Source organism: Leptodactylus fuscus, chromosome 2, assembly GCF_031893055.1.
Source record: "Leptodactylus fuscus isolate aLepFus1 chromosome 2, aLepFus1.hap2, whole genome shotgun sequence".
NCBI lineage: Eukaryota > Metazoa > Chordata > Amphibia > Anura > Leptodactylidae > Leptodactylus > Leptodactylus fuscus.
The window spans coordinates 219575270-219599246 of record NC_134266.1 but is presented as its reverse complement, the minus strand read 5'-3'; the positions used below and the strand labels follow the sequence as shown (position 1 = coordinate 219599246).

Sequence of the window (23977 nt, the reverse complement as noted above, 5' to 3'; positions counted from 1 at the left end):
GACATATAGAGTTAGCCTGAAATGGCATCATATCGTGGGGTAATGTGGGAGCTGGAATGGAGAAGGGTTAATTTTAGGGATTCTAATTATGGTACTGAAGGGTTTACATTAGAAATTGTGATAGGCCTGTCTATATCCAAATCAGTGACGGTTTATAGTCATGACTATGTTGTGGAGGATGTCAGCTTGTGCTTGTCTCCATCCTACATTCCTGTTATCTGCAATGGGATGAGGCTTCTTCTTTGTGGCAAAACTAATGTGACAAATTTATACCCAATTATGTATAATGTAATAATTGACTCCTACAGCTTGCATGTACATGCACCCCATTATGCAGAACGGGCCATCAAGACAGTTTGTGCACCTGGCAATGGCAGTAAAAGTGAATGCACAGACATACTAAAGAGGCTAAAGAAGAAGCAAGGAATGTGTAACGCATTATCAGGGCTCTGGTGTTGGTTGGCCTGACTTGATTTTTCCACAGCCTGACTCTGACTCACTCAGGAACAGGAAAGCTCCTCTATTGAAAGCAAATATGTAACAAACTTTTTTTTTCAAACTCCAAACCCTAAGGCCCAGTTCACATCTGCGTTTGGTATTCCGTTCGGTGAGTCCGCTTGGGGACCCCCGACAGGAAACCTATACTCATAGAAAAGCGGTTATCTGGAAAAAAAATGTGGACCCCATAGACTATAATGGGGTTTGTGCGGTTTCTGTTTGGTTTCAGAACAAAACATGCAGAGCGAAAAGTGAGGTCAATGAGGGTCTAACATCAGCAACCCCATGAATCAGTTGTTCTCAGCTACTGATACACAGAGAATAGAGCAGGAAGCAGACAGCGCTGTTCTTTGTGTAGTGGGCAGACCAGGGTATTGCAGATCAGCTTCAATTCAATTGAATGGGAACTAACCTGCAGTGACCGTCCAGCTGGAGAGATTACTATGTCATCCACTAAGCAGAGGACAGAGCTGTTGCTTCCTGCTCCAATCTCTGATCAGTGGGGGTATGAGACGTTGAACCCTCACTGATCTGATACTGATGACCTATCATTAGGAGAGGTCATCAATAATTTTAACCTAGAAAACAGAAATATATAAGTAGACTTCTCCACATGTTCTAAGTACATGGCGGGTCCACAAATTGTGCATTTGCCCCATCATGCTCACAGTGTCCCGGCCGCAAGAAAATAGCCACTTACACAGTATTGTAAGCGGCCATTTTCTTGTGGCCGGCGGGCATGCGCAGTCAGCTTTGCCCTAGGCCTGAGGCCTAGAAGTTTGAAGCCCCGCTCCAGAAGAAGACACGCAGAGAGGCCATTCCTGAAGAAGATGGAGGCGGCGCTGGAGAGTTCTCTTGCAGCATTGGGGGGCCCCCAGTGCTGTTGGAGCGCTGGGGCCCGCCTCCAGTGCTGCGAGAGAATTCATTTACATACCAACGAAAACCGGGATTCATACCAAATGGCAGCGCAGAGAAGACATCTAAAAATAGGAGAAGAATAGCCTTTCTTAAGGCTATTCCGACGTGTTAGTGAGAAAAAATTGAGTTTTAATGATAGGATCCCTTTAACTATGTGTATGACTGAGGTCCAGAAAAAAATGCATGTAGTCTTTCTAAGGTTCTTGAGTTGTCATGCTGTGCCTAATTGAAAAAAGTCTATTAATTCAGCTATGGCAGGAATCACGGCTGACTAGTTGTGCGGTGATGCATCTCCCATGCAGAGTGACCAGTGAAAACTGAGATAGGATCGAGCATCATTCTTAAGAAAGCATTTACTTAAATTTCTATATAGGTCTACAGTGATAAATGTCAGTTTCAAACACTGTGAGCGTGCTAGTGACACATAGGACATCTGCGCAATACCTTAAAGACTCTGTGCAGTGTCATATGTATGGAGATACACTTGGGGTGCAAAATGCTGCAGAATGTTTGTAGTTTGCATGGTATGTGGCCTTACTCTTAGGCCCCTTGCAGACGACCGTGGTATGGGTCAGTGTGCGATCTGTTTATTTCACAGATCGCATGCTGACCCATTATTTTCTATAGGCCTCTACATATGACTGTGATTTTCACGGTTCAGTGTGTGGACTAACAATCTGGGCTGCATCAGATAGGACAGGTCCTATTCCTGTCCTATTTTGTGGTCCATGCTTCTGGGGGCTCCTATTCCTTTAATGAAAGGAGCCGCAGAAGCACGTCCCGTGCATGGGCAGCATACGGGGACATCCCTGTGGGACAACCCGAACGGAAACCTATACACATTACAAAGCAGTTACCTAAGGAAACTCATGGACCCCATAGACAATAATGGGGTCTGTGTGGTTTCTGCATGAAACATGCAGAGAAAAAATTGCTGCTTGCAGGACTTTTCTCTCTGCACGTTTTGTGCAGAAACCGAGTGGAAACCACATGGGCCTCATTATAGTCTATGGGGTGCTCGGCTTTCCCAGTTAACCGCTTTTTAATGTGTATACTCTTCTGTTCAGAGGGTCACTAAGTGTACTCGCTGAACCAAAACCGAATGAAGCTGATGGAGGAGCTTCTATTAGGCCGGGGCCCCATGGCCCACTTTGCAGAAAAAATCGCAGTGAAGGACACACTACGATTTCCAAAGCCATCACGGCTTTGAAAATCCCAGCATGTCAATTATATTTACGGAAATGCTGGTGGCTTTCCCATAGATATAATTGCAACAGAAAGTTCTAAGGGTATGTTCATGCTGAGTTTTTTGCAGACGCGGAATCTGCCTCAAAATCTGCCAGCAAAAACATCTCCCATTCATTTCAATGGGAGTCACTCACATTTTTTCTCCGCTGGCGATTTTTTTCATAGTGAGATAAAAAAAAGCAGCATACACTATCTTTACATGGATTCCACGGCTGAGTCAGCCACAGCATCCGCAGCAGGAGACACTCTCTTGCTTAGGCCCATTCATCCAGGATGCCGCGACAGGATACTGACGCAGTGCAAAAAAGCCACACGTGAAAAAGCCATACAGTGGAAAAGGTTTCCGCTGTGTGAACTTACCCATAGGGGGCATTCACACGGGGCAAAATGGCTCGGTTTCTGGTGCGACTCCACACAGAATTCACGTGGAGTCTGTGTGGGATTTCTGCCAGAATCCACATGGTTAAAATGCCTCTCAATAGAGTTCTAAGGGGAGGCTTTTTAACCGCGCAGATTCTGGCGGCAATCCCGCACGGAATTCGTGCGGACTCTGCGTGAATTCCGTGTGGAGTCGTGCCAGAATCCGAGCCATTTTGCTCCGTGTGAATGCTCCCTTACCATGGTTAGCACTGTTGTCTTGCAGCAGCGGAGTCATAGGATCAAATCCAGACAAGCACAACACTTGTAAGGAGTTTGTATGTTCTCCCCATATTGTGTAGGGTTCTTCCCACACTCCTAAAGACATACTAATAAGGAATTCGCTTGTGAGTGAGGCAATATCTGTGCTGTGGTATATGTTGGTGCTATATATGTTCACTAAAACGTTCATTCTCTTCCAAGGACACAAGGCCTAGTCCCCGGCATGACAATGATTTGTAGGGACTTGTGTACATTATTCTGCGCCACCTCACGACTCTCCACAAGGTTCTCCGCGCTGAACTTGAGTTTGCTCCATCTGTACAGGAGCCTTGATAGGGTCAAGTGTTCGGTGACCCCACCCCCCTCTGACGTCACTTCATGTCCCTTATAAGGGGACAGATTGGGTTGCGCTACAGTGTGATTCCGTCTGCCAGCTGGAAGGGAGACTCGCGCCTCAGGCAGGTAATATGTACGGGAGCCGAGGCTGCCAGCGCCATTATGTGAGGCCAGCCTGTGCTGAGGGAACCTCCTCCTCGGGGGGCCCCTCCATAGGGTCCGGCCGTGCTGCCCTGCAGGAGTGCTGAGCTGGCTGCAGTGCGGGCTGGAGGGGCACGTGTGGCGCTGTCACTGGCGGGACCGGGGGCTCCGGGGTCTGGAGAGAGAAAAGCCTGATGTGTAGAGGCCAAGATGGGAAGAAGCTGCTCGTCCGGTTCTGGGATGTAGGACACAGACACTGAGTGTATTCCCTGCATGTAAACAGGGTGTAGCTGTATACTAGTCAGGGGATATATAGTGTACTTGTCAGGCTCTATACTGGTCAGGAGATGTATATAATATACTAATCAGGATACAGAACTATCATGTAAACTGTATAGCTACTGTATATACTGGTCAGGATACAGAACTACCATGTAAACTGTGTATAGCTATATACTGGTCAGGAGATGTATATAATATACTGGTCAGGATACAGAACTACCATGTGAACTGTATAGCTATATACTGGTCAGGAGATGTATATAATATACTGGTCAGGATACAGAACTACCATGTAAACTGTATAGCTATATACTAGTCAGGAGATGTATATAATATACTGGTCAGGATACAGAACTACCATGCAAGGGCTTTCCCATTCACTCCTATGGAGATGGTGCGCGGTACTTTTCTGCTCCTAGACAATGTATTATGGAAACTTCTCATGTAGTTTGGTTATTGGTGGCCATTTTCAAGATCTCTGTTGTCAGTGACTGAGAACATTCCTTACAGCCTATACAAACCTGTGGCTGGGGTTATACCGCAACACACATTGCATTGCCAGAGATCAGTTTCGCCCTGCTGGCATAACATCTTCTGTAAGCAAGTGCTGTGACTATTTAGACTATGTTCTTATCAGACATGCTTCATGCCAGTTGGGGACTGGTGGGATAAACTCCAACGTAATAAATCCCCCCCACACTGTGGGGGACAATTCTGTTGTAATTTACGACAGAAGCTGTTGAACCTGGCTTGTGCCATATTTATCAAGTACGGAATAGTATGAAGAAAGAGGCTGAGTTGCAACAAACATGTGCACAGTTACACTGCCATTGGCAAAAGGACACCCCACTGAGAATGCAAAATAATTTACCTCACTAAGTTCACAACAATTAATCGAGCCAACTTTTGATATTTTTTTTATTTTATTTGTATTAATTGCCCTGCCCTAGCACACCCCCTCCTTCCATCCCACAAGCGTTAAGTGCCAGATGGGAAATAACCATTATAGCATTCTTCTGAATTCTCTTTATAGGTATATAATCCACATACTTGTGACCAGTTCTAACCACTTCACACTGTAAAACTATTTACTTCTCGTGTGCTTTTCTTTGTTATATAAACAGACTCCTTATAAAACATTGCTAAGACCCGGTTTACATCTGCCTTTGGGAATTCCGTTCCCTTATCCACATGAAATATGCGGAGAGAAGTCCTGCAAGCAGCACTTTTCTCTCCACGTTTTGTGCGGATACTATACGGACCCCATTATAGGCTTTGGGTCTGTGGGTTTCCTTAGGTAAATGCTTTTTTTTTTTTTTTTTTTTTTTTGTGGATAGGTTTCCGTTTGGGGGTCCCCAAGCAGACTCTTCAAATGGAAACCCGAATGCAGATGTGAACCGGGCCTAATCCAGGGTGTGGAGTGTATCTTCTACAGAACCGACTACTCTTCTATCTAAAGGGATTGTGACTTCCCGTAGCCTATCTTTACGACTGGATTTGCCATTGGTGTGAGTCTGACACTGCGACCCTACATTAACCAGCTGTTTATAGCACAGTATATGGACGTAGTAGTAGACGGATCTATACACTGTGTAGTTGCCATTACAGCTCATTTCCTAGTCATTTGAAGAGAAGCTGAGAGACAATAGTGCAGCCTGGTCAATGTATGGAGTCGCATTTGGGGAAGTTTCAGGATCAGTGCACACAGAGTTTTTTGGTGCTGATTTTGACACTGAATCCACCTCAAAATCAGCCCCCCCAAAAAGCCTTTCACTAGACCTCTATTGGGAAGCTTTTTATGGAGGCTGATTTTTAGGTGTATTCAGCGTCAAAATGAGCGCCAAAAAACTGTGTGCACTGCCCCTTAGGGCTCGTTCACACAGGGCAAGACAGGGTGGATTTTGAAGCTGAATCCACCTCAGAATCTGCCCCCTCACAATAGAGGTATGTAGACCGCTAGCTTCCTTTTTTCTGTGAGCGGGAACATAGCGGGAAGCGAACTGCCCTTTCTTCACCATCCAGACTAGGCCCATTCATTTGGGCCTACTCTGGAGCGGGAAGCCGCAACTGACGAAAGCTGCAGCAGGCGCATTTTGGTCCTATTCTGACGCGGCTTCCCACGTCAGAATTAGGACCAAAACAAGCGGTCCCTAGCCCCTTGTGAACGGGGCCTTACTTTTTTGTTAACTGAAAAAATCTGCTAGATGAAATGTCAACATCTGATTTCCAATTAAATGAATGGAGGTTGCATTCAGGAGAAATTTGAAGCTGATTTTGAGGTGGTATACTCGAGGTATAAATTAATCAGAGCACATAGGGTCTTACGCTGGGTTCACATTAGCGCCCAGACTCTGTTTTCAGGTTTCCATCTTCTGCATGCAGAAGACGGAAACCTGTCAGACCGGGTCTGGCCATGAGCGGTGGTGAGCGTTTTATGCTCACGAAACCAGTTTTTTTAAACCGGACACAGAGTACTGCATGTCCGACTCTGTGTCTGGTTTAAAAAAACGGTTTTGCAGCAGAGAGCATAAAGCGCTCACCAGCGCTCACGGCCAGACACCTTTCAAACCCATTCAAATGAATGGGTATGAAAGAGTCCTGCAGGTTTCCGTCTCCTGCTCTGTTTTGTGCAGGAAACAGAAACCTGTATGAACGGAGACCGGACGCAGATGTGAGCAAGCCTTGTAGAGACTGTATTGCACAGTCTTCTTTGCGTCGATAGCCCAAATCTGCTTATAATTCATGAAGCTGCTATTTTGCACACTTGCCTCATGGCTGAGGATGTTTATTTGGGGCAAATGAGCAAACTTCTTGTACATGTGTGAAAAATTTAAAGTTGCCAACCTGCCCCAGATCAGGCTGCAGATTGGCTCTCTACAGAGCTGTACTTGCACCAGGTTCGTATACATCTGTCATATCTAGGCACACTTTGCACACCTCACATTGATATATCCAAACTTTGCACATTAAACACTGTAAATTGGCACTTATTCTAAATGATCTGTTATCTTTATTGAATCAAATCTTGTCAGGACCTCTGTTTTTATGGCACTTTATTGCCTTTTTATGGAATGCAGGCTATATAATGTGCTTGTATATCCTTCGAACAGTCTCTCATAGGCAACATAAATTCCTTGCCACTTTTCTCGACCGCACAATAATATGTAATATGTTAGGAAATATGTTCAGTGCTGTAATCTTAGTGTGCGTTCAGGTTTATCCATGCAGTTCTTGAAGGTAGGGCTGGCTGATTATTTGTGCATTTTACCTCTCTCATGATTAATGTAGATTATTTTAGACCTTGCCCTCTTTTAAAAGCCAGACATGGATTATAATAAGGGACAAATGGGTTGTAGCCCATTTGCCCCCATTATAATCCAACCTATTAGTCAATTGTATCGGGCTGATAACGTTTACTACTATTGTGGGGTCCGGGGAGTCTACAAGAGGTGAGTAAACTCAACTAGCCGTTTCATTCGGAGTAAACTAATCTGAACCAGAACGGCTATTATTACACTCTGGGGTCTCAGACAGACCCCCAGACTGTAAACTTCCTGTATACTGCAGGCTATGTATAAGGCTCCAGCCAACCAGGTCCTTCAGATGACTTGGAGTAACTCCCACTATGGTAGACCTGACCCATCCATGCACTTGATGGTCATCCATGCGTTTGAGCTGTCAGATGTGGCTGCGGACCCTCCCCCAGTGATCAACTGACTATATTGTTGTGCTGAACCAAACCCTATAATGTATATGTTGTAAATGATGTTGAATATAGAAAAGATTTCATAAATTCATTCGGGTGGAGCTGGGCTTGAGACGTTACTTGGTGGATCTTGTCATTGGATCAGAAAATATAGAGGGCAACCAAGTGCCAAGTAATGTTAAGCAAACAAGATTACAATATCTTCAACAATACAGAAAATACATTTCCTATTCTATTTCTGTTCTACTAGTGCGTTTCCCAGGTATATTGAGGGAAATGGTGGTAGTAATAAAGTTGGTCATACACATGACCGGTTTTATTGGGATTACTTAACAATTTAATGTGTACAGGGCCGGCCATACTCTTAGGATAGCTGCCAGCTGAACGTGTGTTCGGACAACCACTCGCCCCAGTACACATGCATGAATGGGGTGAGGGAAGGAAGCTGCTGCCAGGTAGCTCTAGCATGGGTAATCTCCCCAAGAGCAAAAAAGGATCAAGCAGTAGAAATTCAACTAGCCAATCCTTATGCCCCTGGCATCTGCCCTCAGGGGAGAGCTGAGGCCCCTGCACACATGAGACCCAACAACTTAGGTGGGAAATCATCTATCATCTGATGGCTGGGTAAAGACGGATGGAGCATGTCTTTAAGTGGCTTTGCTCTCGTAGACTTAGAGGACTCAGTCCATTCGAGGAGTTGTAGGGTTTGGTTTATGACGGTGTAATAGCAGTGAAGGTTATCAGTCATCATGTAGAATAAGCCGTCATATTGATCAGTGTGAACCTTGCTAACTAGTGAAGTGTATTACTTCTGTTGGAGCCGTTCCAGATTTGTAGCTTATTGCAGGGTTATGGCAGGAGTTATCAGATAGTGTTTCCTTCAACTGATTAACTTTTCCTTGTCATTTTGGCAAGAGATAGCAAGTCTAGTTTACACTACCGAGCCCTTAGACATGACTCTGTGTGCAAGCAGAATATACTGGCCTGTATATTATTTTGGGAGACAGACTCCTCGCATATAGTTATCTCTGATGCTCAGAGATGCTTTTCTGCACTACATACCGTCCTGTACTGGAATCACAAGTGTTCAATTGACTGCTATCCTGGTGCGTTTCCAATGACCAGCATTATATTGGATCCAATTTTATTTAGTTTATATGTCCTAGAAATTTTGTGACTGTGGCAAACACACTTTTGTATTTCTGGATAGAAGTGATGGTTCAGTCTTTATATTTGCCATATAACTTAAAGGGAGTCTGTCAGCAGTAAATTGGTTGTCAACCTAACCCCCATTACTTTACAGAGCGGATTCTAGAGTTGCCAAATATGCCTCTTATTCAGCTTTGGGGACTCATTTCCATATAAATTGCAATTTTATTCATATGTAAATTGGGGGTGGGGGTACTTTGGGTTGTGCCTGGGCTTTACTCTAAGCTCCAGATTCCTGGGAACAAGATTTATCTAATTTCCATATGAATAAAACAGCAGTTTGCTTGAAAATGGGACTACAAAGTTCAATAGCTGAGGCATGTTTGGAAAATAGAATCCCCTCTAACCAGTTTAATGCTGACAGACTCCCTTTACCATTTATTTTTTTTTAGAACCAGTTTAGAGTGGTGTTGCATGTACTGGGCTCCTGAACTGAAGATCTGTCATACAGGGCATTCACGTGGGGCATGTACAGTATGTTCAGCAAACACTGATACACTTGTGATGAAATGAAACAAGAACATAAACACACAAAGTAGGATGTAAAGCAGCCAAATACAAAGAAAGCACTCTACTAATAGCACTGTTAAACAAGGACAGCAGAAGGTCTAAAGCTGACTGTAACCAGAAGATGACCGCTCCACATCATGGCTGCCTTTGGCCAATTGTTTTAAGTTTGCACAAAGGATCATTCGTGGTGGCAGGTGTCCAGTTTCTTTCTGGGGAAAGTGTTGGATTGGGGGGTGGGGAGGGGGGGGGGTTGACTGGAACTGTGTAAGTATGGCATCACTGACAACTTGTGAGCAGGCATTCTCCACTTTGATCAGTCTGGCATGTTGGTAAGAACATTTATAGAAACCGCCTGGGTCTGGGCTTTAATCTCAGCCTAAATTGCCTATAAATGGGGGTCCAAAGCTGACTCCATAAGTTGTGGGTCCAGCGGCTAACTCCACTGATCAGGAAAGCAGGGCTGCCTTGTAGTCTCATACAGTAATGTTGTGTAGGTGCTCTGCAGCTCCTTGGGGATACAGAAGATGGCAGAATGCTGTATCATTAGTGTACATTACTGTTTCATTGGCTAATGTTTCCTTTCTTTGATTTAGGGTACAACATGACACTACTATGTAGGGTCCCATCAGTGGCGCTATGCAGCCTCGCCAGACAACAGAGGTAAGTGATCCATCAATTCTGGGGTACATAAAATTTAGAATAAATCTTCCTGTGACGTTTTCTAAGAGTTTAACAATCTCTTACTCAATAAGGCTTTTTTCTTTTTCTTTTTTTTTTTTCTTTTTTATAAGTATTATGTATTGGTAAATGGGACACATGTATGTGCCAACAAATCTTTACTTGTGCATTATAAAAGGGTGGCGGCCCAGAGCAGTGATATGAAGTGTATCATCCCCAGTTATTACAATGCCAGGGATGACAGAAGGCAAGAAAGGTGGCAAAATGTCTCTTGATGTCAGATATGTGGGACAATAAAGATATTTTTATTTGAATACTGATGTCATTGTTCTACCTTAGAGAACAAACCAGGTAACTCCCTCTTTGCATTTACCCTCAAGGCCCTGCACTCAGTGCTGATCATGACATATAAGGTTTTCTTCACTTCCTAGCAGAAGTGTTTGTCAATTCCACCCATAAGCTGGTAATAAAACAGCTACATCATGGCACAAGTGCTGTGACGGTGATATGTGCACAGAATGTAATGGTTCACACCAGCGCTGGCTACAGAGAGAGGCAGACCGCTAAAACAGTGCTGGCTTTAAAATGAAAGCCACAGAGGAAAGAAAGAGAGTCCTTAGTGGGGGCCTTTTTCCCCGAAGGCGGACTCTTTAGCAGACTCCGGCACAGATGTGAACATGGGCTGATGATGCAATTTTCTTACTACTTGTTGGAGGATTCAGCAGTAAATGTGGTGTTTCCCTCTCCTCACTGGAATTTTGTTTAATAAGTAACTGTAGCAATGTAGACTCTACTGACCTGTATGTTGGCTGGACTTGTGCTCCTTTAGTACAGTGACCCTCTCGGCACACTAGTAAGTGTTTTATGAACATTTGCCCTATGTTGTGCCGCATAACTACTTGCACATTGAAATTTTGTAAAGAAATCCACAAATTAAAAAATAAATAAATTAAAAAATAAACTTGTCATGTTTGGTAAAGACTGTTTTAAAAAAACAAAACAAACAAACCCTATAGGTTGATCCAAGTTGTTGCATTTTGTGGAAGACTGTTAGTCATAGAAAGATGTTCAGACTGTGTTATCACATTCATTACAGACATCGCCTAAGCTCCTCCCTGCAGGTTCGAAGAACTTCTTATCTTTTTCACAATATTTCTATTCGATTGGTTTTATTGCATTTATCTTATCTTGTACAGCCTGCAGCTGATTTGTACTTCCAGTGTGTGACTTCTATGTATGGCACAGATGTTGTGTTATAGTGTTAAAATGCAGTTTTTTTTTTTTTGTCATTTGTTTTGCTTTTTAAGGGGGCAGGTAATCAATATATAAAGGCTGGAAGACCCCTTTAAGTTTAGCAGGATATAAATGAATGTAATTTGTAGTTCAGCGATCTGTGAGCTGTGTGACAATGTAATCTGTACCTGGCATGTCTTCACTAGAGCTCCTTGTAAGAGTGTACCCCAACCCCTGCAATAGGAAAAAAATAAATCTATATACCAGTCTTGGGGTGCATTCACACTGAGTATACGCTGAGCTGATTCTGAACGTAAAAAAACGTTCAGAATCAGCGAGCACAAAGCAGATCCCATTCATTTCAATGGGAGCCGGCATACGCGCGTATCACGTTGAAACCAATAGGGAAAAAAGCAGCCCATTCTTTTAAATGGGGAGCGAACGTATGCCGGCTCCCATTGAAATGAATGGGATCTGCTTTGTACTCGCTGATTCTGAACGTGTTTTAATGTTCAGAATTAGTCAGCGTATACTTAGTGTGAATGCACCCTTAGAGGAAGGAGCAATGATTGTTTCCCGTCCTTGCTGCGGCTTCAACAGAAGCTTCTGGTCAGACACCATCCTTCTTGTCTGTGTTGAATGTCTGAGCTAGCAGGCATAGGACAGACGCCTTACATGAGACCTCTATTTTGTATGAAGGGATGCATTTCATCAGACCACTATTACCTTCATTGTGGGTCGGCCACATTATGAATGTGTGGTACAGACATAAAATATGGTGCCCCTACAATTTTATCTTTTGTATGAATTTGTGCATTAGTAAGGCTCCATGAGCATGTCACTTCCATCTTCTTATGTGAATTCAGGTTGTTGTTTTTTTTTTAAGATGAGAAAATGAAATATATGATGACAGAGGACCTATATAAAAGTATTACTGTGCAATCAGTTCAGAAATAAAGACCATAATGCGTAACAGTATTACATACAAACCGCAACCACAATGGTCCAACACACATTATTTGTTGTGGTAATGAAGTGATGGGGTTAGTCATAGAAAAAAAGGCGTATATCACAGAGTCTGGTAAGACCTGGGCCAGGGGCGTAACTACCATAGAGGCGGCTGTCACCGGGCCCAGGCCATTTTTTTTTTTTTTTTAATTGGCCGTTACAGGCCCTATTTACTTGCCGATCCTGGACATAATACTGTGTGCAGGGGCCACGAATGGACATAATACTGTGTGCAGGGCTTACTAAGGGACATAATAGAGTGCGGAGGAGGGGGTCGGTCGAGGTCTTCGGTGTTGGTTGGGGGGGGGGGGGGGGGGGCATGTCAAAAGTTCGCCACGGGGCCCCGCCATTCCTAGTTACGCCACTGACCTGGGCAAACCCATGAGGAAATGTTTGCCAAGTGGTATGGGTATGGGATTAAAGCTATTGGTCTAGTGCAGGGGGAGGGAACCTTGGCTCTCCTGCTCCTGTGAAACTACAACTCCCATCATGCTCCATTCACTTCCATCGGAGTTCCAAGAACAGCAGAGCAAGTTTGCATGCTGGGAACTGTAATTTTCTAACAGTGGTTAGCACTGCAGCCTTGCAGCGCAGGAGTCCTTGGTTCTAATCCTGTCAAGGGCAAAAAAAACATCTGCTAGGAGTTTATATGTTCTCCCCGTGTTTGTGTGGATTTCCATTCCATATTCCAAAAGACATACTGATAGGGCTCACAATGTACATTTTTTTCCCTATGTGGAGCTCACAATTTACATTTAAAAAAAAAAAAAAAAAACAGAGGACTGCTATCTCTTTATGTGCTGTATATTGTTTTCCAGGTTGCAGAAACAATTACTTATGTCGGCACGAATGTGTACAGCTACGAATGAATCCAGGTGGAATCCGAGCACAGAAAGCGGCTCCAGGACAAACGGCTGGAAATGGGGTGCCACAGCTGGAGCATTGTTGGGATTGGGCTCCTTCCTGATTTTTGATACCCAGAGGCGAAAAGTAAGGACTTGTTCACATTTAAAGGTTGTGTGTGTGTGTGTGTTTTTTGTTTTAATAATCTTATGCAATGATAATCTATTGCATTTCTGTGTTCTACCAATGAATGACTGTCAGTATTAAAGTCTCCACAGCTCCAACCTTGCATCAGCTCATATTCTCACATGTATAATTCAATGTGGGATCCTGGTATGCAAGGATGTGGTCACTTATGGTCACTGTTCAGGAGTGGGTAAGCAGTTCTCCCATTGCAGAAGAATAGATGCCTGGGTCACATCTATCACAAGTTCCAAACACTTCTGAATTCTGTTTCTGCTTGCAGCATAGTACAGCAGGGTTCATCACCTATTCCTTTTTCATGTCTGCTACACTCACTGATTTATTTTAATGGGCGCATGCAGACACCTGTTCCCTATTGTGGTCAATTTTGCTGACTATGGAGCCCATTTAAATTTCACACATGTTCAGTTTGCTTTTCACAGATCCACAGACATTGAAAAGTATATGAAATTCTTAAATAAGTAAATTGATCTATTCTTTAACCCCTTAAGGACCAGGCCATTTTTTGGTTTCGCATTTTCGTTTTTCCCTCCTCACATTTCAAGAGCCATAACTTTTTCATTTTTCAGTTCACAGAGTCACATGATAGCTTATTGTTTGCGGGACAAATTGTACTTTGTAATGGCACCATTCAATATGCTGTGCAATGTACTGGGAAGCTGGAAAAAAATTCAGAATGAGGCGCAATTGGAGAAAAAATGCATTTGCACCATTTTCTTATGGGTTTAATTTTTACAGCATTCACTGTTTGGTACAAATGACATGTTACCTGTGTTCTACGTGTCAGTACAAACACGGTGATACCAAATTTATATAGTATTTGAAATTTTTTGATACTTTTAAAAAAAAAATGATAAACTTTGCAAAATAGAAAAAAAAATTTGTGTCATCATGTTCTAACACCTGTAACTTTTTCATATTTCCATGTATGGAGCTGGTTGTGGTGTCTTTTTATGCAGGACAAGATGACGTTTCTATTGATACCATTTGGGGAAAGATCCGATGGTTTGATCACTTTTTATTCAATTTTTTATAGGAGGCAAAGTGTTGAAAAAAACGCTTTTTGGCTGTTTTTATTTTTTTTGCCGCTACGCCGTTCGCAGTACGGGATAAATGTTTTAATATTCTAATAGTTCAGGCATTTTGGAGCGCAGGGATACCTAATATGTTTATGTTTAATGTTCTTTAATTACTTTTATAGCTGATCTAGGGAAAGGGGGGTGATTTGAACTTTTATATTTTTTTTTTTTTATTTTTTTAATACTTTTAAAAACTTTTTTTTTTCTTCTGTTACATTTATGATCAGACCCCTTAGGTACCTTGAAACCTAGGGAGTCTGATCGCTCATACTATTCACTGCAATACTACAGTACTGCAGTGAATAGGAAAATCGCAGCACTTCTATTAGACGATGCCTCTGGCATCGTCTAATAGATCTAGTGCAGAGACAAGCCTGGAAGCCTTCAATAGGCTTCCGGCTGTCATAGCAACCGATCACCGCCCTCATGTGACGTTCAGGAGGGCGGCGATCGGCAAAACATGGCGGCGCCCATGCCGCCGGCGCCGTTTACACACTGCGGTCACGTTTGACCGCAGTGTGTAAAGGGTTAACAGCAGCGATCGGCTCGGGCACCGACCGCTGCTGTTAGTGGCAGGTCCTGGCTGTATTATACAGCCGGCATCTGCCGTGTATGGAGCGAGCTCAGCGTGTGAGCTCGCTCCATACATCCCCATGCGACCCATGACGTACAGTTACGTCAAGGGTCGCTAAAGGGGTTAAGGATATGAATATCAGATCAACCATGGACAACACATCAACCGCACATTAGTAGGGTGGTGTGCTGTCAGTGAATATCAGACCCAACACGTCTGTAGATTGCAGATGTGTGAACGAGGGCCAACAGTTGCCTGCCAGTTCCAGGAACAAGTTACACATTCACTCTTACATCTGTATTTGTGTTTGCATAGCAACTTTAGTTATTATATAACTTGTACAAAGCATTGAATGTCAAAGCTATCTAGAATGAAATAATTACTTCATTCTCTTTCCTGAAGGTTGCTCAAGCTGAGTCTAAAGAAGCTGCCCCTTCTTACCCCCAGTATACAAGAGAGGATGTAAAGAAGCACACAAGTCCTTCTGACAGAATATGGGTTACATATGCAGGAGAAGTATTTGACATTACAGATTTTGTGGAACTACATCCTGGAGGAAAAAGAATCTTGCTGGCTGCTGGGGGCGCTCTAGAACCTTTCTGGGCACTCTATGGCGTTCACAAGAGTGAGCATGTCATGGAAATTTTGCAAGAGTACAAGGTGGGAGTACTCAGTGCTGATGACAAAGAGGAGCCAAGTGATATATCTGATCCCTACTCTGGCGATCCTTCTCGACATCCTATTTTAAAGGTCAATAGTCAGAAACCTTTTAATGCTGAGCCTCCCCCTGAATTGCTGACAGAGAACTTCATTACTCCAAATGAGCTGTTCTTCAAGAGGAACCATTTGCCAGTGCCGGATATTAACCCTGAAGAATTCCAGCTAATTATAGAGAGTCCACCTGGGGCAAAGCGGGGTAAACCATTGAAATTGTCCCTGAAAGACCTTAAGACCAAGTTTTCACGACATGAAGTGACGGCCACTCTGCAGTGTGCTGGAAATCGACGCTCTGAGATGAATGCTATTAAAATAGTTAAAGGACTGGACTGGGGTACAGCGGCCATTAGTACAGCTAAATGGGCAGGCGTGCGGCTTAGGGATGTTTTGTTAGATGCTGGTTATACAGAAGACATGCCCAATGTGCAGCATGTCCAGTTTGAAGGCTTGGATCAAGACATAACTGGAACAAAATATGGAGCCTCCATTTCCTTTAAGCGTGCAATGAGCAAAGACCATGACGTCCTACTTGCTTATGAAATGAATGGTGAGGCATTGCCTAAAGATCATGGCTTTCCACTGCGGGTTATTGTGCCAGGTGTGGTAGGTGCCCGGAACGTGAAGTGGTTGGGCCGCATTATTGTACACGAGGAGGAAAGTTCTAGCCACTGGCAGCAGAATGATTACAAGGGCTTCAATCCATGTGTGGATTGGGATACTGTAGACTTTACTTCTGCTCCAGCTATACAAGACCTACCTGTACAGTCTGCAATTACGGACCCACGACCTGGAGAAACAATCACCCCAGATGACGATGGAAAAGTGACCATCAAAGGGTATGCTTGGAGCGGAGGTGGCAGAGAGATTGTGCGAGTGGATGTGTCTCTTGATGGAGGAAAAACCTGGAAAGTGGCTGATCTTATTGGAGAGCAGAAAAAGGGACCTTCATGGGCATGGAAACTGTGGAAATTGGAAGCAGCTATTCCTCTAGAAGAGAAGGAAATGAAAGTCATCTGTAAGGCTGTAGACAGCAGCTACAATGTGCAGCCTGATACCGTGGCCCCAATATGGAACTTGCGTGGGGTATTGAATAATGCCTGGCACCGTATAAGTGTCAAAGTAAGCAGAGATGAACATTGATATGCAAATGGTGTCTCCTATACACAGAGAAGAAGACAAACTTAAAGACTGTTTAACTTGTTACCATGATAACATGTGTGATTGAGTACACGGCTTTCTATAAACCTCAGCTAGTATTTCATAGTGAAATTCAGTGTAACATCACCAGACTCCAGTCTAATGGTATACAGGACCCTACTGTTTTTTGGAGTTGGCGTTATGGGGTTCCTATAAAAAAAAAAAAAAAAAAAATCTTCTCTGCATATAATAGATAAATGATATGCATTTATTTTGTACATTATAGACTATTTTAGGCTGAGGTCACATGTTTCATACACGCAGCAAAAAACACAATTCCAAAAAATGTCCTTCTTCTACGTTTTGAATTTTTTCCCAGTAGAAGTCTGAGAGGAAAATGCTGCATTTTTGCAGGTACAATTTGTGTGGTTTCCACACTTTGGGGATAAGAGCACATAAAATCTCATTCAGTTTGCTAGGACTGTAAACACATGGTTTTTTTTGTTGCTTTTCTCCCATTGCACTTCCACAACAGCTAAAAACTCTGCTTTTCTATAATGTGTGGCCTCAGCCTTAAGGTGGTTGTAAAGTGCCTATATAACTAGGGCAGGAAAATGTAATGTCTCATGTGCGAATGAGATTGTTACGGTACCATTAACTTTTGTTACCTATAACTTCGGGATGAGTTGACTTTCTGTAGTTTGTTATAAACTACCCTGTGCAATAAATATGGTCATCGTCCATAACCTTTTCACTTTAAGGCTGTCTGTACACATTAGATTAATGTCAGCCAGATCCTAATATTTGTTGGAGGGGTTTCTAACCTTTTATTGACAGCAGAGGTTGGGGGAAGAAATAGCGATAGGGCTCGCTACTAGTGTGCATATATATGGGGGTCAGCTAAATGGGTCCTTGGCTGTACATTACTAGGTATGGCAGTAGTATAGTATATATAATCTCATGTCTCTGCTGTGTATCGCACAATCTTTGACAATGGGCAGCTTTTAATTGAGCCATAATTGTGTAAATGTACCAGTAAGGAAGTTACTAAATATTAACTGGAAATATAGCCAGCCATTATATTGTAACCTAACTGGACTACTGTATTTATAATGGATTTGCAAATTCATAACTGGTAAATGTCAATCAACACAAATCCTGTTTTATTTTTGCTACGGTATATACAAATTTCTTACTGCTAGATGCCTTAACATTGAATTTTGTTAACTTTGTACTTTACTTTATATATAAAAAGTAATATGTAATAAAATATGATGGAAAAGGTCAGTCCATGTTTTTTTATTTGTAATGATGTATTATGTTTCTGTACTTATCACTACAAAGGGTTGCGTTTACATAGTTATATAGTGGATGAAGACACAGGTCCATCAAGTCCAACCTATAATTCTACAGTGTTGATCCAGAGGAAGACAAAAAAAAAACAAACCCATGAGGTTTATGCCAAATGCCCCATTTCAGAGGAGAAATTCCTGCCAGACTCCAATCTGGCAGTCAGTAACTTGTCCTTAGTAAAGGCTGGAACCCTAGGTTTACACTTAGGATACGTATACAAAGCTACATAGACTATGTATATTAAAACAGTGAAATATCAGTTAACTATATTTAAGTATATGGTAAATGTAGATGGATATCTGGAGAGTCTTTGACTAGTGTTTATTCAGTGTCTGCTTCCATATGTACTGCATCATCTGACCTTTTTATTTAGATATGTCACTGAGCACTGCTACATCATCACTAAACATGCCTGGCAGGGAGTAGCTGAATACAGGGTGGGTGTGTTTAGTGATGATGCAGCAGTGCTCAGTTCCTAAGAAAACTCCCTGTGCACCAAGATCGTAATTTGAATAAAAGTGCTTTTTCTACTCCTCCCTGGGGCTCTGAAACTTAAAGGGGTTTTCCAGGCAAAAAATCTGTATTTTATTTTTTAAAAAATATCTTAGTACAATTAATGGGTTAATAAATGCACCCATGTTTGGAGTGATTTCTGGGTGTCTGTGGGAGCTCCTGGTATCTCCTGCACGTGTTTACATTGTTCAGCTTCCTGCTATGTAACTTCCACACTAACCCCTCACCTTACTGCCCTTCCCCCTTCTTCCTCTCTCCCACTCCCTCTAACTACCCCTCTCCCTCTAGCTATTCCACCCTACCCTACCTACTCAACCCAACCCAAGACCCCATTATATACTTACTTTTCTTCCTATGGGACGGCCCCTCCTCCTTTACTGATTCTGCAGGCGTGTGCTCTTCTCCAGCACTGCTCTGTTCTCTGCAGTGATGAGCCACCTCTACTGCGCATGCGTGGAATCTGCCCAGTAGGAGTGTATTATCGGCACCAATGCGCAGAGAAGAGGGTGTTCCTGCAGAATCAGTAAAGGAGGAGGAGCTGTCCCAGATAGTTTCTGGAAATGGAGGTAAGGATTGTCATCGGATAATCGGAAAAGGTCCCTGGGCTGGTCACAAGGGGACCTCCCAGGGATATGGGTAAATATACATTTATTTATTTTTTTTATTATGTTATTTAGAAAGTGGGGGGGGGGGGGTAGTGTAGGGTTTTCCAGTTGTCCCGGACGACTGCTTTAAGAACGGTGTGATTTTTATTCTGCTATCATCATCTAGTACAGTGTGGGAGCGGTTTAAAGTAGCTGGGGGCAGTGATGGGCTCCCTTTAGCTAAGCGTGCAAATCATTGTTCCTTGAGGTGTCTGTAGGGTTTTGGACAGCCATGGTTTAGCTGCAGTTTGATCGGTGCTGGGATTGTTCATACAGACCGTCCCACCACCAGCGGGGGGATCCGATGGGGGGGGGGGGAGGCTTGTTTATACATAAAAAAATATATGCCATAAGTCTGAGAAATTGTCTGAGCAGCAAAATGTGCATTCATGCCAAACATTCATATTTTTAGCCAACATGACAGATGTATTTTGTCAGACACTTGTAGTTTTTAATAAACTAATCATTGGAAGAAATGGCCAAAATTGGACAAGACTGTTTTAGAAACTTCAGAGTTTCGTAGTTACAAGGAGTCTCACCAGAAGTCAGCATATCAAGCCAGCCCCGCATATTGATTCAGGCTTCCCTAGCCATCTGCAGGGCTGGCTTGATTTGCGGGGTTCTGGTGACAGACTCCATGTAAAGCCCATGGAACAGATGGAGTAGCTAGTAAAGTATAAGTGATCCAGACCATCTGATGCTTCTAATCTCATGGCAGACGTCAAAGGGAAAAGGGGAAGTGCCTAAACTCAACTAGAACATGCAAGAAATGATCTTGGCAGGAAACCGAATAGCTGATCATAAAAAGTAATAATCATAAATTTATTACATTTTAAACCAGTGTCAGATAAAGTTACATTTAAGGTCACTGTATTATCTGAAGTGAAAATAGGGCTTGGTTATATTTCCCCAGCTCAATAATAAGCCCTGAAACTATCCTGAGTCTTCCAGTTTGAACCAATAAACCTTGTTCTTTAAAGATGAGGCCCCACGTTGCGGAATAGCTGTTTCTGGCTTTGGCATCTTTTTTGCTGCGTGGGGCTTTAGCCTAAAGTGGTTTTCTGTGGGGGAAAAAAATAGTTAAAGGGACTCTGTCAGCACCAATAACGTTTTTGATTCAGCCCTAGTACCTCATAGTGCTCAGAGCTGGGTACACAGCAGTATCTTTTTTTTTTTTTTTCTTTTTTTTGTAGACTCAGCACTTAGTTTTGATGAAATGTTTTGTTGTTTTGTTTTTTTTCTTCCCTCCTTCTTACTTGGGAGAAGGCAGCGAAGCTCCATTAGGTCAGTGCTGCTTGGAGGGGTATTGAGTAACAGGAAGATCTTGCTATGAAGCATGGCCACCCCAGAACACTCCTCAAACCACTCAACTCATTTCTATAGGAATAAAAAGCAGCTTTTTGTCAAAATCAAACCACAAACAAATGATAAGATAATCCTTTAATAGTCACTCAGTGGGGAAATTTCAGTATGTGACAGCAGCATAGTAATACAGATACAGGATAATACACAGTAATATATTACAGAAGTAGACACACATATGCTGAGAAGAGAAGATATACTAGGAGTCCATAGCAGCTAAGGAACAGAAGAAGAAAGAAGTTTTCGGTTTAGAGTGATCTTTGCGTGGACTGATGTAGATTATAGAGCCTGATTGCGGTTGAAAGGAAGGACTTGTGATAGCTCCTTCTCACACTTGGGGTGAAGCAGACGGTCACTTATAATGCTGCCAAGTCCCATATATGGGGTGGGATTTGTTCTCCCGCATGGAGGTCACCACGGACAGTATCCTTCTGTCACCCACCACCTGTACTGGGTCCAAGGGGCTCCCCAGGACAGAGCTGGCCCTTCTGATCAGCCTGTCAAGTCTATTTCTATCCCTGGTTGATATACTGCTCCCCCAGCAGGCCACACCGAAAAAGATGGCTGAAGCAACCACAGATTTGAAAAAGGCCCTAAGAAGTGTCCCCTGGACACCGAAGACCCTCAGCCTCCTGAGCAGGTAGAGTCTGCTGTGGCCCTTTCTGTGGAGCGCCTCCAGGTGGTCAGCCCAGTCTAGTTTGTTATTGAGGAGCACGCCCAGATACTTATAGGTCCTGACTATCTCAATGCATGTTCCTTCGATCTCCACCGGGGTCGGAGCACTTCTCCATTTACTAAAGTCCACCACCATCTCCTTGGTCTTCCCAGCATTAATCCTGAGGTGGTTTTGCTGGCACCATTCAACAAAATCCCGGTTTAAGTCTCTGTATTCCCTATCGTCGCCATCAGTGATAAGGCCTACTATAGCAGAGTCATCGGAGTACTTCTGTAGGTAACAGATGGATGAGTTGTGCTTAAAGTCAGTGTACAGTGTGAAGAGAAATGGGGCAAGAACTGTACCTTGTGGTGCCCCCGTACTACAGATCACAGTGTAAGCACCAGCTCTGAGCACTAAGAAAATGGAAACCCAATCCACTTAAGAAGTGGAAACCCATAGACTATAATGGAGTCCACATGAAAAATGCAGAGAGAAAAGTCCAGCTTGCAGGAATTTTCTCTTTGTATTTTTCAAGCAAAGTGGGGAACAGAATTCCTGAGTGCAGATGTGAACTGAGCCTTACAGTTGTTCCCTTTTCTATGAGAAAAGAGGAAGCATTTTATAAACACACAAACATCCCAACATGTAGCCAAAGGTGTTAATTTATTCCCCATACATACTCCTGGGTTGCTCCAGCCCTCCTAAGTATTGCACCATGTTTATACAGTCCTATGAAAAAGTTTGGGCACCCCTATTAATCTTAATCATTTTTAGTTCTAAATATTTTGGTGTTTGCAGCAGCCATTTCAGTTTGATATATCTAATAACTAATGGACACAGTAATATTTCAGGATTGAAATGAGGTTTATTGTACTAACAGAAAATGTGCAATATGCATTAAACCAAAATTTGACCGGTGCAAAAGTATGGGCACCTCAACAGAAAAGTGACATTAATATTTAGTAGATCCTCCTTTTGCAAAGATAACGGCCTCTAGTTGCTTCCTGTAGCTTTCAATCAGTTCCTGGATCCTGGATGAAGGGATTTTGGACCATTCCTCTTTACAAAACAATTCAAGTTCAGTTAAGTTTGATGGTCGCCGAGCATGGACAGCCCGCTTCAAATCATCCCACAGGTGTTCAATGATATTCAAGTCTGGGAACTGGGATGGCCATTCCAGAACATTGTAATTGTTCCTCTGCATGAATGCCTGAGTTGATTTGGAGCGGTGTTTTGGATCATTGTCTTGCTGAAATATCCATCCCCGGCGTAACTTCAACTTCGTCACTGATTCTTGAACATTATTCTCAAGAATCTGCTGATACTGAGTGGAATCCATGCGACCCTCAACTTCAACAAGATTCCCGGTGCCGGCATTGGCCACACAGCCCCAAAGCATGATGGAACCTCCACCAAATTTTACAGTGGGTAGCAAGTGTTTTTCTTGGAATGCTGTTTTTTTTGAACGCCATGCATAACGCCTTTTTGTATGACCAAACAACTCAATCTTTGTTTCATCAGTCCACAGGACCTTCTTCCAAAATGAAGCTGGCTTGACCAAATGTGCTTTTGCATACCTCAGGCAACTCTGTTTGTGGCGTGCTTGCAGAAACGGCTTCTTTCTCATCACTCTCCCATACAGCTTCTCCTTGTGCAAAGTGCGCTGTATTGTTGACCGATGCACAGTGACACCATCTGCAGCAAGATGATGCTGCAGCTCTTTGGAGTTGGTCTGTGGATTGTCCTTGACTGTTCTCACCATTCTTCTTCTCTGCCTTTCTGATATTTTTCTTGGCCTGCCACTTCTGGGCTTAACAAGAACTGTCCCTGTGGTCTTCTATGTTGAACAATCTTTGGTTTCAGATCATTTGAGAGCAGTCTGCCCATGCTCGGCGACCATCAAACTTAACTGAACTTGAATTATTTTGTAAAGAGGAATGGTCCAAAATACCTTCATCCAGGAACTGATTAAAAGCTACAGGAAGCGACAAGAGGCTGTTATCTTTGCAAAAGGAGGATCTACTAAATATTAATGTCACTTTTCTGTTGAGGTGCCCATACTTTTGCACCGGTCAAATTTTGGCTTAATGCATATTGCACATTTTCTGTTAGTACAATAAACCTCATTTCAATCATGAAATATTACTGTGTCTATCAGTTATTAGATATATCAAACTAAAATGGCTGCTGCAAACACCAAAATATTTAGAACTAAAAATGATTAAAATTAATAGGGGTGCCCAAACTTTTTCATAGGACTGTATGTAATAAATCCAATGAATAGATTTGTATAGGGTTAGAGAAGCATGGCTACTTTGTTAAGTGGCACACTTTCCATAGGTTGTGTGCTATATTCCAGCTCAGCCCCTGCAACGACACTAAACTTCAGTACCGGCCTACAAACAGGTATGATGTTCTTTCTGAAAGAAAGTAGTCATGTTTTTCTAAGCCAGGGAAACCTCACATGGAAACTTGTTTTTTGTGTAT

General features: G+C 42.9%; 1 protein-coding gene across 2 annotated transcripts; it reads left to right on the top strand.

Moving 5' to 3' along the window:
* Positions 1 to 3734: 3734 nt before the first annotated feature.
* SUOX (sulfite oxidase) lies at positions 3735 to 18183 on the top strand. 2 transcript variants are annotated; one of them, XM_075265650.1, is made up of 4 exons: positions 3735 to 3765; positions 10081 to 10147; positions 13225 to 13396; positions 15509 to 18183. In XM_075265650.1, the coding sequence occupies exons 2-4, from the start codon at positions 10089 to 10091 to the stop codon at positions 16961 to 16963; spliced, it is 1686 nt and encodes a 561-aa protein (XP_075121751.1). In that variant the 5' UTR covers positions 3735 to 3765; positions 10081 to 10088; the 3' UTR covers positions 16964 to 18183. The 2 variants fall into 2 exon arrangements, with proteins under 2 accessions (XP_075121751.1, XP_075121749.1); XM_075265648.1 differs by lacking the exon at positions 3735 to 3765 and having other exon boundaries at positions 10055 to 10147.
* The last annotated feature ends 5794 nt before the right edge of the window (positions 18184 to 23977 follow it).